The sequence below is a fragment of the Elgaria multicarinata genome, chromosome 16 (genome assembly GCF_023053635.1).
Source record: "Elgaria multicarinata webbii isolate HBS135686 ecotype San Diego chromosome 16, rElgMul1.1.pri, whole genome shotgun sequence".
Lineage (NCBI taxonomy): Eukaryota > Metazoa > Chordata > Lepidosauria > Squamata > Anguidae > Elgaria > Elgaria multicarinata.
The window spans coordinates 24,842,579-24,857,500 of NC_086186.1; the positions used below are offsets into that span (position 1 = coordinate 24,842,579).

The window sequence follows — 14,922 nt, forward strand, 5'->3', positions numbered from 1 at the left end:
GAAATTTACTTCTGAGCAAACATGCTGAGGGATGGGATTGTCATCTCCTAAAGCTACAGATAAAACCAGGAGTTGAAGCTGGATATTTCGCACTTCCCACCCCACACTGCCACCACCACTGATTTGGCATGTAAACGGATCTGTATTGTACCTGAAGCTGATTCTGACAAGTGGTCTGTCTAATCAGGAGGCAAAAACTCTTAAGACAAGAATAAACCTGGATTATTCTCATTTTCTTTCCCCCAGGACATTTATGAGAGCCATACAAATTGTCAGATATCAAATAATATTTTAATTTCTGAATACTTTCAATTTTTTCCTTGGAATATAACACACAAAGACTGGACCAAACAGTTTTCAGTTATTATAACTTTTACAGTATACAGAAATGTTGCACTTAAAAAAAAAACCTTCAGCTTTTTTTTCTTTAAAACACAAAAACTGTAAACTCTAAGATACTGAATCAACCACGTTATCTATAAGTGCCAACAGTAGTGTTATTTTTTTGTCATGCTGAATTCAATGGTTTTTTTTCTTTTTTTTTCTTTAAAAAAAGGGAAAATATCAACAAGTATTATAATACAAAGAGCTTGCAAATATACAAACAGATAGAGGAACTCGGTAACAATTCAGGACAACTAGGCGGAACCCAATTTCATTCAAATTACAAAAAAGTTCACTTTGTGATGAGTCTCTGTGTGTGGTTTTGTGTGCATGTGTGTATGTGTGTTTTCATCAAAACCGTGTTGTGTCTTAGACACAATTCCATCTCCCTCCAAGAAATACCCATTCCCTTCCAAAATCCACGCTTTGTCTTTAAAATATATATATAAAAAAAACTAGTCAAGGGTGGGTGGGCTGTGTGTATGGGGGGGGGTCATTGTGGTTCTCTTCATTTGGGTCTCTATAATTATAGCTGTGGTAGCTTGGAGCTAAATTTTCGCTGACCAGTTTTAAGTGCGCTTCTGTCTTTCCTAGTATTTGGGGGGGCTTTTTCATTTCTTTTATGTTCTTCTCATAAACCTTTCCAAAACAGTTTTAATTCTTTAAGAACATATGTTTTTAAAGGATACACAGGTGTGTTTTTTTTTTTTTTTAAATGAAGCCAAGATTATATCAAAATTATTATAGAACCACAGAATAAACTGGTTTGGAACCAGAAAAAATACCCAAAAATAAAAATAAAAAATCCAAAACAAAACCCTATAGGTACACAGACAATATAGGACAAATTAATAATTTGGAAAAGAGAGAGTAACTTTCTTCCATTCTGTTATTTTTCTCCATATTTCCTTTAAATGCACTTTTAGCAAGAGATTGTGTTTCAGAGTTTAACACCCCCCCAGAAAAAAAGAAAAACAAACAATTTCCTTTTTTCCCTTTGTTTAAACAGCAAAAGAGAGAGAAAGAGGAAGAAAGAGAAAGAGAGAGAGAGAGAGAGAGAAGTAGTAACTTCTGAACGACAAGGGAGTTCTTAATGCATTCTGTAAAAAGTTCATTTAACAAGTCTCTGTTTTTAAAATTCATAGTCCATTCAAATTATTCTCCTCTCTTCTTTTAGCCAAGGTGTAACATCATTGCTTAGCTGAAGGACAAAACATCCGCCAGACCCCAATGTCACTGGCAAAACTGGTTTCCAAATTTCCATATATATATATTTTTCGAATTCTCAGATTTGTGGGGTGGGGTGTTCCCCCCCCTCTCTCCATCATTTTTTTTCCTTATTGGATGGCCATATAAGGCCAGTTAAAACTGCTTCCAGAAAGTAACATATCCCTGATAAGGGTTTCTATGGGGGTTTTACCTACCAAACGGACGAAAAACAATTGCTCTATGACTGAGGAAGAGACGGTGCGAAGAGATGGGAGACGTAACAACAGTTTTCCAAATCGCGTGGGCTGGTTAGGATACTGACTTCTCACGTACTCTTCCAAAGCGCACTGGGATTTCTCTTGTAAACTTTCAACGTGGGCTACGTCGGAAAGACCACACGCATCTAGAAGAAAGTGGGTTTCAGAGAAAGAGAAAGAGGGAAAGGGGAAAACCGTGGTCAGTATCAAACATTTATGGTCCCCCCTTATTATTATTTTTAATGTAACCTTCCAAAAACCTCGACCGCAGCCAAGTACATTTAAAGCTGAAATCCGAAACATAGTACCACAGGCGTCCTCTTGAAATCAATTGGGACTTATTTCCTAGTAAAGTGGTTCGGATTGGCTGGAATGCTGTGCACACTTCCTAAAAAGCTCCATTGATCTTTGGAGGGAATGTATTTCGGCTCGCTCTGCTCCCTATCTTCAACATCTCTCTTTTCATTCCTCCAAGTCCACACACGTTTACTTGGAAGCCCGGGCCCGCTGAGTTCAACTCAGCTTACTTCCAAATACGTGTGGGCCCTGAGGACACGATCCACCCATGTTAAGTCCTTTTAAAACTACAATCCTAAATTCACCCATTAGGGGGTTTAGGCTGCATTCCCACGTGCAGTTACACCAGGGAGCCGGACTTCCTTCCGAGTAAACACGCTTTGGATCTTGCTGTACTTTCTTTTGACTTCGGTAGGAGAGAGGTTAGCACGTGCTAAGATCCCAAAAGTGTCCCTCGCTGCTGGATTTTTCCCTGAGTTTCTGGACTGGGTGTCTTGTTGTTAAAATTAACTTCCCCCCCCCAAAAAAAAAAAAATCTGTAAAGATTTTCATTTCATGGAGAAGCTGTGGGGGGGAGGTGTCTTTTGGCCGTGGGCGGTGGGGCGGGGGGTGGATGGAAAGACAAGAGATCGCTTTCCTCTCCAACATACACATTCGGGGGAGAAAAATAATTGTCCAGTCTAATCATAAAGGCCAGGGGGGGAAAAGGAGTTTTAAAAGAAAGAAAGAACAAAACCCACACACGTTCAGAAACTAGCTCAGCTCAGGATAATGGAGCTCAGCACCCAAAAAGCGATTCCACCCTAAAGGAGACACCACAGTTTCGCTCAGGCTTTGAAAGTGATTTAAGTGGCCCTTTAAAACTGATCTTGTCCGTTTAGCCTATTCAAGGGCAGCGAAGCAAACGGTGATCGCTCTCTTCATTAGAGCGCCGACTCCCCCACCTCATCTCTCTCTCTCTCTCTCTCTCTCTCTCTCTCTCTCTCTCTCTCTCTCTCATTCTTTCCTTCCTCTCCTTTCTTTCCATACATACACATTTTAACCATCCCGAAAAGAAAATGGGAAATCTATTTATTTACATTTTCCTTTTTTAAAATAAAATAAATTAAAATAAATTAAACTGCGTATGGGATTATACCACATCTGACAGGCTAAAATACCATGAGTTCCCTTTTAATCAGAAGCTGTCTTTCCTCAGGTTGTGACCTTAACTGCCTGGGCAAAGTACTAACGCATGCATATTTTGAAAGGCACGACAATCCAGCTACAGATTCGAAAGAAAGACCCAGAAAATATTATATGAATCTCGGTGCTTCTGAATACTCGCCAGCCATAGTGATATTGGGGCGTCTTAACTGGCAAATCCCTGCATCCGTTCCCCACCACCACCTATGTTTTATAACCCCACAAAATCAGATAACAGAAGCTTTATCTAAGCTAGGAAGGCAATTTACATACAGATCCACATTTTGCAAACAGCCATAAATTTCGCACTTGAGACAACAGCTGTGGAGAGTTTCCCCGGAAAGGTAACAGTATTAATAACAGTCATTCGAATGGTAATACTAATGTTGAGCGTGATCTTGTGGAATCAGCTCTTTGGGATGGTTATGTCGGCCTTCAGAGTTCAAAGAAGAACCCCAAGAAATGAGGGGGGGAATGCTTCCTTTTAATCACACATACACAGACATTTCTTCTCTAGAATTGTCTCTGATCATCGATCATCTTTTAAGCCCTAGTAATTTGGGAGGGGAACGGATATTTACGCAGGGCGGGGGGAGGAGTGTAACTGTGGAAAGCAGTAATATATAAAAAGGAAGTTCGGGTCACGACCTAAATTTTGGACAAACTCCAGAAAGGCGTTTGGTTCCACCAGACCTCCCTTAACACAACAAGGACTGGATTGGAAGTCCTCATTTTCCCACATAAACTACAGTTTGCTTGACCTGTTTCCTTATATCAAGGGTTTATTTATTTCTCTTTATGTAAAAAGAAAAAAAAATCTCATGAGTAAATTATTTTATAGATACTCCACATGCTTATTGTATGGACTTTCCCCAAGCTGTCCTATTACTTAAAGAAATATAAATATCTAGAGATAGATAGATAGATGTGTATAAATAGTTTCTCTTGACAGAGTGTCAGGCTTACTGTTAGTGACCTGACTGGGAGATTTGTAATTTAGGAAAAAAGAAAAAGCAACCATGGTTTGAATTATGTTGCCTCTAGAGTTAATATCAGATATATTACTCACCCAGGTTGAACCACAGCTAATTAGATTTCATCATGCATTCCATTATTGTTTTATAACTGTAGCGCTATTTATATGCAGCAGAAAGTTGGCAAAGAAATATACTCTCTCTCTCTTCCTCTCTCTCCCCCCCCCCTATTCTTTTCTTTTCTGGCACCTTGGAGGATTGTTTAAGTGACACCTTTTCTACTTGTATTCCTTCATAAAGGGGAGAAAAATGTACCCAGCTATGTATATTTTTTTTCAGTTCAGGAATTACAATTGAAAAGACGTCTTATCATGCTGCACTCATGCTGCTGTTATTGATGAATATTGCAGCTGTGCTGTTATTTAGCAAGTAGCAACTTCCAAAAACACCTTTCTTTCTTTCTTTCTTTCTTTCTTTCTTTCTTTCTTTCTTCTAAAGCCCCTCTAGCCTCTCCTAACTGAAGGACAAAACCTGTTTTCTTCCTTCTGAACGACTATTAGGAGGCTACCAGTTCCTACAATGAGGGTTTAGTATTCACTCTCACCCCCTCCAAAACCTGATCAATTTGTTTATAAGAGAATCTAGTTTCAGTTCACACACAGACCTCACTTTATTATTCGAAAACATGGCTTGATTTTAGCCACTACCTTATCTACTTCCAAGTAGATCCTTTCCTAGTTTAATAATTTCACTGACCTATTTTTTAAAAACACACACACACAGACATACATACACACTGGAATTGCATTTTTAAATTAAAAACAAAAAGATCCAGACAACAGCATACTCTAGTTATTTCTGACTCTGCTGTCCTTTAATTGCATGAACCCAAATGCTGTGCTATTTGGAGAATTATAAAGCAATTCTCTGCAGGTTTTGTCAGAAGTAAGTCCCTCTGCATTTAATTGGACTTCCTTTCTGGTAAGATTCCAGCCCAAGTAAAATTCTCGCTCTTGCCACCTTCACCAACAAAAGCGGTCAAGAAAAAAAGTTATTCTTCCCATATTGCATTGATATTGAGGCAGAACATTTTATTAAACGTTCTTTTTCTCGCTTGCTTGCTTTCCTTCCAGTGATGGGAGAGCTTCCAAAAAAGTCAGCCTCAGGCATGGCCAAACTGACCCTGGGTAGGGCAGGACTTGCTCCCGAGTAAGCATGCATGCAATAGGAATGGAACTTTAGCCTGCCTGACAACCCCCCCCCTCCCCCAAATAAAAATAAACAGAATCACCATAACACAAACCATTGTGGTGTCCTTTTTTGTGCTCCACGTTTTCTCGGGGAAAACCGAGCAGGCTGGTGGTTTTGGAAAGAGAGGGGATTTCTGGATCCTCTTGCAAAAAAGCCCCCCACTCCCCCCCAGATCTCCCCCCCACACACACACACCGGAAGCGGGCTGCTTGGCTTACCTGAGGTGAAGAGGACGATGGCCTTCAAGCAGCTGTATTCCGCCGAATCCACGTGTAAGGCCTTAAGTTTCTCGACCTGCTCTTGGAAGATTCGTATGTGGTCCATAAAGGCGACCACGCGGTCGGCGGACATGGGCGACGCGTGGAGGCCGGCGGCTGCGAGGAGGGGCGCGACGTGGAGGGGCATAGAGCACTGGGCGGCATTGAGGACAAACAACTCACTCCAGGTTAACCTCAGCAGGGCCACCTGGTCTGTGATCTGGAGGTCGGGGAAAAAGGGGATATTCCGGGCCCACTCGACGGCGCTGAAAAGCATGCGGGCGGCCAATTCGCAAATGTTCTCGATGCCCATAATGTTGTTGGGTTGCATACACTGGCTGCCGAAGCGGGAGGTCGGGTAAGGCTCTGCCCTCAGCAACAGGGAGATATATCCGGAGAGGTACGAATGGCAATTCAGCGGGTCCCCGTTGGTTAAGGCGAACTGGCCGTGGGTCGGCTGTGTGGGTGGCATTCTGCCCCTCTGGACGGCTGCAGTAAATAAGGAAGAAACTACAGCAATTAATATCTGAATTGCTAAGAAGGCCGAGTGGGGTTTGGGCGAACAGAGCCTAAAGCTGCCTTTCCTTGGGGTGTGAGGAAACGGGGAGGGGAGGGGAGGGGGGTGAATCAAAGAGACCCCAGGAAGGTCAAGGAGGTGGGGAGGGAGAGAGAGGGGGTCCCCCTTCATGTCCCCCTTCCTGCCCCCAAAGAGATGAAACTACAGCAATTAATATTTTGGCGAATGACTTCCAGGAAGGGGGGGGGGACATCCAATCCCAAAAGGTGGTGAAAGGCGTGTGGGGAAGACCCAGCCTGCAAAACTCAACACGAGCTGCTCTAGAGGAGACCCCCACCCCCTTAGATAGAGCGCTCCACATCTCAAAACTCTGATTTATTTCCTCCAATTCCATTCTCCTTTAGTCCTTAAAATATTATTATTATTATTATTATTTCTTTTCAAAGAGCTGGCAGGCAAAGAGGGCAACCGTCTGTCCCCCCCCCCCCCCGCCACCCATAATTTCCAACCGCCTCTGTCCCAAAGCAACGGGAGGCGCTTCTTTTTTTATTAACGGAGAAAGCAAAACACAACACAGCCACCAGAATAAACATGGCAAAAGCGCAGAGAAAAAAAAAATATATTTCGTATCTTCTAGGGTCTATTGTTATATTTCCATGCCGTTCGGAGCGGGGGTGAGTGAGGGGAGGCCAGCTCTGGAAAGCCCCGGGATCGGCTGTTTTATGGAAAGTGGGCCTTTCATTTGGTTCATAAATTTACATGGTGATGACACAGAGAGAGAGAAAATGAAAGAAAGCGAGACAGAGAGACGCATCCACGGGAGAAAGGCGAGGGAAAGGCGGGCCGAGGGGGAGACGGTCCCTGCATCAGGATCGGGCTTCCACAGCGGCCCAAGGCGGTGGGGGCTGGGGGGGGGAAACGGGACGGACTGAGCGTTACAAAAAGCCAAGGAGAGCAGCCGTGAACCCACAGACATAATCCAGACGCCGGAGGTGGGGAGGCGGAGAAGCACGCAACGCCACCAGGAAGCCACGGGCTTCCATTCCCTGTTCGCCGCGTAGCTCCATCTTGCTCCGAAACCTTGAAATCTCCCTCCCGGCTTTCAACTCTGTATTTCGGTTTCCTTCTGCGGCTTCGAATCCCGGATTCTTCCCCCTCCACCCGCACCCCCGACTGACTCTCTCCTACCTTCGCGAGGAAGATTAAACAATAATAATAATAATAATAATAATAATAATAATAATAATAATAATAATAATAATAATAATAATAATAATAATAATGCTGCACACATGAAACCGTGATTATTATGGCCATGTTCATCAGCCCAAAAGGACGGAGAGAGAGAGAGAAAGAGAGAGAGAGAGAGAGGAAACCTCCGATCCCGCTTGCTTTCCTTTTCTTCTTTGGGAAGTAGCCCGGGCGAGTTTGAGAAAGCCCTCGAGGAATTCCGAAGGGAAGACCCGATTTGGAACCTCTGGCGATTGATCGATCCCTGGATCGATCGATTATTTATTCATTAATTACGATTACTAGCGGGGGGTGGGGGTGGGGGTGGGGGTGGGGGGGAGGGAAGTTTGCCTAGCGATTATGTCTGGGGTCAAGCTGGAAAAGGAAACACCCGGAGGAGGGCGCGTTGTTTGGGTGCTGCGAATCGCTGGGGGGGGGGAAGGACACCCCCCCATGCAACACCTCGCCCCCCCTCCCTCTCTTTCCTACCGTTGGTGAGAACCCTCCACCCCCGTTTTACTGGACCCCAATGGAGCCATTCTAAGGCATTATCAGAAGCATTTGGGGGGCGGGTGGAAGGTGTGGGGTCAAAAATGGAAACACACACACACACACACACACACACACACGACAGTTTGTTGCCCCATTAAACTCGCTTTCCCCAAAGAAAAAAAAGGACAGCCCCCTGCAAAGCAAGAGCCACAACCAACTCCACAGGAAGGACTTAGATAGGGTTTGTTTTTGTTTCTTGCGTTAAAAAATACACTGATTGTGTGACACACACACACACACACACACACACGCACACACAATCTCCTGCTGATGACAACCTGGTCTGAGTTGACCCCCGCACGCCAATCCGGGTCCCCGCCGCCCCCCCCGCCCCCCCCCGGGTGGTGAGAAGTGGAAAACAAATGAAATTCCAATACCTTCCCGTCTCATGCCAACCTTCAGGCATTTTTTGAGGCGACAATATTGGCACTGGTTACGGTGGTGCTGGTCAATGGGACAGTTCCGGTTGGCGCGGCACGTGTAGCTGAGGTTCCTGCGGACGCTCCGCTTGAAGAAACTCTTGCAGCCTTCACACGTGAATTGCCCGTAGTGCTTGCCGCTGGATTTATCCCCGCAGACCACGCACTCGATGTGCTGCTGTTGCTGTTGCTTGTCGCCTTGGCTCTGCTGAGTGCCTTGGTTGGTCTGAGCCGGAGTGCTGGGGGGGCCCCCTTGGCCCGGCGTCTGCGGGGTGTGGGGGGCTCCCGTCGGAGGTCCCGGCACAGGGGGAGCTTGGGAAGGCTGCGTCCCTTGCGGGCCGGCTACATCGTCCTGCGGGTCTCGCCACGCACCAACTACCATTGCCATATCTAAGGGACACCTTGACCAAATCGCTCGCCCCCCCGTAGCTGTCTGTTGCCAGTGGATCCGCTTCTCCCAACGGCTGTTCCTCTTGCGAAGTGGCCTGGAGAGAGATCTAAAGAGCTATACAGAACGTTGTCCACTTTTATTTAATGTTCCCTTCTTTTCCCTTTCTTTTTCTTTTGCCTTTCTCGTTCTCTTTCCTAGTTCGCGTTGGCAAGCTTTGCTTTCTTTCTCTCCTTCTTAGAAGTTCCTCAGTGGTGTATTTTCTCGTTCTTATTTTTTTTTTCCTTTTCTTTTCCCCCTCTGGTCTTTCCTTTTAAATTTAATTCAATGTCCTGTTCTTTCTTTCTTTATATTTGCTTCTTTCCCCACCCCTGTCCTTGCAAGGATGCCAAAGTAGTCAATAATGCGGGCCACCCCCCCCAAAAAAAAAGAAAGGAAGAAAGAAAGAAAAAGTGGAGTGAAAAAAGGGGGGAAAGAGGGAAAAGAAAAAGAGTGAGAGAAAGAAAGAAAAGAGGGGGCGAAGGGGAGCTGAGGAGGAGGAGGAGGAGGCAGGTTCGAGGCGATTGTCTGGTAGCAAGAGAGGAAGAAAAGTTAAAAAAAATACAAAAGGGGGTGGCTGAGGGGAGAGAGAGAGAGAGAGAGAGAGAGAGAGAGAGAGAGAGAGAGAGGCGCGCTTCTCTTCAAAGGTGTCCCCCTCCCTCTCTCTCTTGGAGCCGGCCGGAGTTGCAGGGAGAGAGGCGGGTGTCTGGGGGCCAAATCGAAAAAAGCCCGCAGTCAGCCATTCAGGAATGCCATGGAAAGAGCGAGCGGGGAAAGCTGGCGGCAGCTCGGACGCGCGGCAGCGGCGGCAGGCGAGCCCAGCGAGATCCCACGCTCGGCCGGGCGCACCGGAGCCCCGTCTTGGCTGGGGCGGCCGCGGCGGCTGCTGGTGGTGACGGTGGTGGCGGCGGCGGCGGAGCTCGGATCGGACGCCCCGCTTGGACTTTGGCGGAGCTGTAGAAACATCAACCAGGGAGGGGAGGGGAGGGGAGGGGGGAAGGAGAAAAAAAAAGAAAGAAAGAAAGAAAGAAAGAAGGGAAAAAAGAAGAAGGAACCAAACAAAAACCACACGCGCGCGCGCACACACACACACACACACACACACGCTCAAGCACCCACACGCCGAATCAGAAGCCTCTCTGGTCCTTTGCTCGGCCCCTCCACTTCGATTCTTTCTCCCTCCGCGCGTCGGTCTCTTCTTCTTTTTCTTCTTCTTCTTCTTCTGTTTTTGTTGTCTCGCTGCTCGCTCGCTCGCTTGTTCTTCCTCTCTCTCTCTTTCCTTCTCTCTCTCTCTCTCTCTCTTTTCCCCTCCTCCTTTTCTTTCGCTGCTGCGGCGACTTGGTCTCTCTCTCTCTCTCTTTTTTTCCCCTCTCTCTCTCTCTCCTCCTTCCCTCCTCCTGCTGCTGCTGCTGCCGCCGCCGCCGCTTGCTCGTGCCTTGTGCTGCTCCTGTTTCTTTCGCAAGTGGTTCTCTTTAGCAAAGCTGCTTTCTCGCACAGCACATGGGGCGATAAGGGGAGGAGAAGAGCGCGGACGCGGGGGGGGGGCGGTTAGGGAGGGAGGCGGCGGCGGCGGCGCTGGAGGAGGTGGGTGAGTGGGTGGGGGATAGATGGGTGGGGGGAGGGAGACACGCACACGCACACGCAGGGAGATGGGGGGGGGAAACCAGAGTGAACTCTCCCCAAGCTGAGAAGCCCCCAGCCCTAGCCAGGGAGAATGATAAAAGGAATGGGGGAGGGGAGGAGGAGGCGAGGGGGAGGGGGAGGAGGCGTAGAGGGGGAGGATGGGTCTGGAGTGGGTGTTGGGGGGGAGCAAAGAAATAAATTAATAATAAATATCAGAAGCAAAAAAATAAACCAGGGTTTTGCATGCATGCGAAAGTAGAAATTGGAGAAGAGAGAGAGAGAGGGTGGGGGGAGCTTGCAAGAGATTTGTTGGGGGGGGGGTGGATAAATTTTGCACGCACACACAAAAAGAAGGTAAAGGGGGAGGGGGACAAAAAGAAGAGAGAGAAAGAGAACGAAAGAGAGAGAGAGAGAGAGAGAGAAGGGGGTAAGAAAAGAAAAGGAGAGCGAAGGGGGGGAGGAGGAGAGAGAGGAGGAAAGACAGAGCAGAAAATCCTAGTGATCAAATATGCTGAGGAGGAGGAGGAGGAGGAGGAGCGGGAGCGGAGGGGGGGAGAGGAGTGAATGCGATTTATAGGAGCCGGGGCTGCGGAGAGTGGCGAGCGCTTTCTCCGCGATCGGCTCACTCAGCTCTCTATATAGTGAACTTTGACACGACGGCTGCAACTTAGCACACGTTGCTATGGCGACCGCTCGCCTTATAAGGCAAGAGGCTGCCTTTGACTGGTCAAAAGCTCCCGGACCTCCCCTCTCCCCTCATTGGGCAGTTCAGCCGTGTGCACGGCTGGGATGGCTGGAGCCCGGGATGTCCGCGGGGTCCTAAAACGCGTCCTGTTCTTTCCCACCCCTTTCTATCAATCTCTCCAACCCCCCCTTCCTCCTCCTCCTCCAGCCGCCCTCTCTCTCTCTCTCTCTCTCTCTCTCTCTCTCTTCTTTCTTTCCTCTTCTCTCTTTCTCTCCCTCCCTCCGTCCCCCTATTTCTTTAACCCAGCTTTGAAACTCAGAGCAACCAAAGTAAGATGTGGAGGGGGGGGGGAGAATCTTTCTTTCATTTTTCTATTTTTTAAAAAATGTTCTTATTATTTAAGTTATTATGGCTGGGTTTCTTCTCCTTTTGAAAAAGTGAGACTTGGTTTTGCACTCGGGTTTCTAGACAGAAGTGTGTGCGTGCGTGGTGTATATACACACATACACACACGGAGAGAGAGAGGGAGGGAGGGGGCGTTGTGTCGTAACCCCCCATCTTTTGAAAAGGATGCTGGACAGGTCTTTGTGAGATAACGGAGTTTCTGAACTCTTTGCTTTCCGTCCATCACCTTTTGAAAGGCTGGGGCATTTTACAAGACGACCCCTGTCCTCTTCTAAGCGCTGTTGTTGAGGTTGGAGTGGGGCGGGAGTTATTTTGTTAGTCTGGAAAAGGGTCATCTCATCTGAGGAACTGTGGTGGGTGGGTGCCTGTAGGTGCCTGAGCTTAAATAAGTGACCAGGTTCACCATTTTATACTGCTAGGGTGCTAAAACTGATGGACACAATGGGTGCCCATTTCGGATTAAAGTTCCACAGGTACTTGGTGAGCTGAACTTTTTAATTGTCCGACAGCAAGGAGATCAGGTTATAGCTTTAAAAAAGTCTTTAAAAAATTAAAAATAAATGCTGCCTCTTAAAAACCAGCTGGTCACACCATTCTGGCAGTGACATGGCCATACAGTCTAACTTGCACTCACTTTTCGACATGAATGTGTGTGAGCGAGACAGTTAAAATTGGGTTTCTAACATGAGAATAAGTTCTGTTTCTAGATTAGGAAGCCTCAACCTTACTCGAGGGAAGGCTGATCCCTCCGCAAAGGTGCAGATTTGCCGGTTTGCTCACCCTCTGCAGAAATCATCTAAAGACATATGTATGCCTCCTTGACACATACATTAGATAGACATCTATCAATGTATAGGAACAAACACATCAGAGGATATGGGTATCCGACCTCAGAATAGTTAACCGTAGACTTCATTGTTTCCTGAAGTCTCTGGCATTCCAAGAACCCATTACTTTTGCTTCAGGATCCAAACAGAAATGGGAAGGAATTAGCATACAAATACACACACACACACACACACGCACACACCACGTCTGGCTGCCTGTTTATGCTCCCAAATGGGAACACATCTAACCCAGATGCTTTTGAGAAGCAAGGCGATGATAGCGGGGGAAGCGAAAGGGATGGATTTAATCAAACGCAGAAAACACATTTGCAGCCTTTTGGTATATTGGGAAGCAGGAGTTCCTTCCTCTCCCCCTTTAAGAACGCTTATTTCCTTTATGTTAACAGGAAGTGGGGATTAAGAATAAATTTTAAAAAGCACCACCCAAGCATTACAAAGTATATCACAACCCCCTGCTATTTGATTTAATTTTTATAGTCATAGATGAGGTTAAAAAATCAAGTCATTGAGGGAGGCATGTCCAAGCCACTCACTGGTATCTGGGGCACCAGCTAACCGACGTCTACAGAGAACTGTTCTCACGAAATACAGTTGCTGAGAAAGACAAACAAAATAATGAATTGAAGGCTAGAAATAGACTGGAAACACAGTGCGAGATATATATATATATATATGACATGACACACATACACACCAGAGTTGAAAACATAATATATGAAAGACATATATATAACTTCCAGGATAATATATATGGAAATATACATCTAAGAGAGAATGGAGATCCCATAGATGCTTTCTCACTGCGACCCTTTTCATCAGCCCAACGCTATCATATTGCCACATCCACCAGCCACCCACCCCGCTCCCCTTTTCTGCTGCAGAAATAAACGTCTGCTCTTGTACTCGCAGGTGTACCAACGAAGGAAGGAAAGTTGTAATATGAACGGGGCTTGTTACTGGCCTGTAGAGAAACCTAACAGTATTGTCCGTTTCATATGGTCAATTTCAAAGCAAGCGGTGGAATGTTTTATTGATCAGAAATGTAAACTGTCGAAGTAGCCCTCTATGACTGAGAAAGGAATCGTCGGCCCTTAGGATTACAAAGAACTAGCACCTTGACACTCCCTCCCAAATAACTCATCCCTTCCAAAAAAAGAAAATCCAGATAAGAACTAACTAACTTTCTTTCTTTCTTTCTCTTTCTTTCTTTCTTTCTTTCTTTCTTTCTTTCTTTCTTTCTCTCTCTCTCTCTCTCTCTCTCTCTCTCCTCTCTCTCTCTCTCTCTCTCTCTTTCTTTCTTGATATATAGGAACGGAGGTCACTAGGCATGATCGAAGCCTGTGTAGGCAAATTGTCCTTTTTCCTTCCCACCTTAGTTAAAGAATACTCATTCGAAACCTATGCTTAGAAACAATCACTCTTACATCTTTTTACCAAATACAAACTCTACCCCCCAAAAAAGTGGGGGACAAGGAGAAATAATAGCGCTTGTATGTTAACAGATTTTCAGTACGATCATAGAAGGAGAAAGACACAAAACTACCAATGAAAGCAGAAATAGAGGCAGATTATTCAAGCCATATACCAAATGTTTAGATAATGTATATTTGCTTATACAAAGGATGCATGTATGTAAGGACGTTTTAGCATTAGGAACCGGCGAATGCCTAACTGGATTAGCTGATAGGGTGTTAGGTTTGGCCGAAGTGTATACACACCCACACACCCACACACACCCCGCAGGACGATTCTCAAACCGATTAAGAATAAATGCCATTTTTAAAACTTGAGATAAAATACCAGACTTTGTAGTTATCCATTCTAAAAGTTTTGCTGCTGCTGCTGATAATATTAATATCTATCCACTTCCCCATTTTAAAGTCAGGTGTATACTCATTGGGAGATTCGGGCTCTTAAAATAGGCTGAAATGAAAAGGGGCAGAAATATTTTAAGGGGAAAAATAGAGGAAAGGAGAGGGGAATAGGACATTCCTCTCCCCAATACACAAACACCCCCTCTTTTTTTCTGGCAAGAGGGTGAAGCGGATTTTTGTAATAATAATAATAATAATCTTCGGTTATTTGATGGCTTCTTTGAACCTAAGTTTGGACCCACTGAAATGAAATCAGTGGGGGGAAGCCTTTGGGTTAAGTCGGGGGAAGACTCAATGAATTCTCTCTGTGTTGTTGTTCTGTCTGTCTCCCCTCGCTCCCCCAAGCTTCATCCGAAGAGCTATGAATGGGAGAAAGTGTCCCTCATTGTGTGACTCTGAACTTTCAAGTCAATGTAATTTTTAACCACTGGCTTGTGGTACTTTGAAAATCACCAGGGGCTGTCAGAGTCGAGGCCTCTGAAAAATTTACAGTGCTAAATTAGAACATATGCTAGGAGAGAGCGAGAG

At 45.8% G+C, this 14,922-nt stretch overlaps 1 protein-coding gene across 2 annotated transcripts; it reads right to left on the minus strand.

The window, feature by feature from the left end:
- Nucleotides 1–268: 268 nt before the first annotated feature.
- NR2F2 (nuclear receptor subfamily 2 group F member 2) lies at nt 269–9,830 on the minus strand. Of its 2 annotated transcripts, none has more exons than XM_063142197.1 (3): nt 8,491–9,830; nt 5,776–6,303; nt 269–1,996 (listed from the first exon to the last, which is right to left on the minus strand). In XM_063142197.1, exons 1-3 carry the CDS (start codon nt 8,918–8,920, stop codon nt 1,722–1,724), a joined length of 1,233 nt encoding a protein of 410 aa, XP_062998267.1. In that variant the 5' UTR covers nt 8,921–9,830; the 3' UTR covers nt 269–1,721. The 2 variants fall into 2 exon arrangements, with proteins under 2 accessions (XP_062998267.1, XP_062998266.1); XM_063142196.1 differs by having other exon boundaries at nt 5,776–6,324.
- Nucleotides 9,831–14,922: the final 5,092 nt, after the last annotated feature.

Coding starts and splice junctions, on each gene's coding strand:
- NR2F2 (XM_063142196.1), bottom strand. CDS start 8,920: ATGGCAATGGTAGTTGGTGCGTGGCGAGACCCGCAGGACGATGTAGCC. Junction 6,325..8,490: donor GGTTGGCATGAGACGGGAAG/GTATTGGAATTT, acceptor TAATTGCTGTAG/TTTCTTCCTTATTTACTGCA. Junction 1,997..5,775: donor CATCGTCCTCTTCACCTCAG/GTAAGCCAAGCA, acceptor ACTTTCTTCTAG/ATGCGTGTGGTCTTTCCGAC.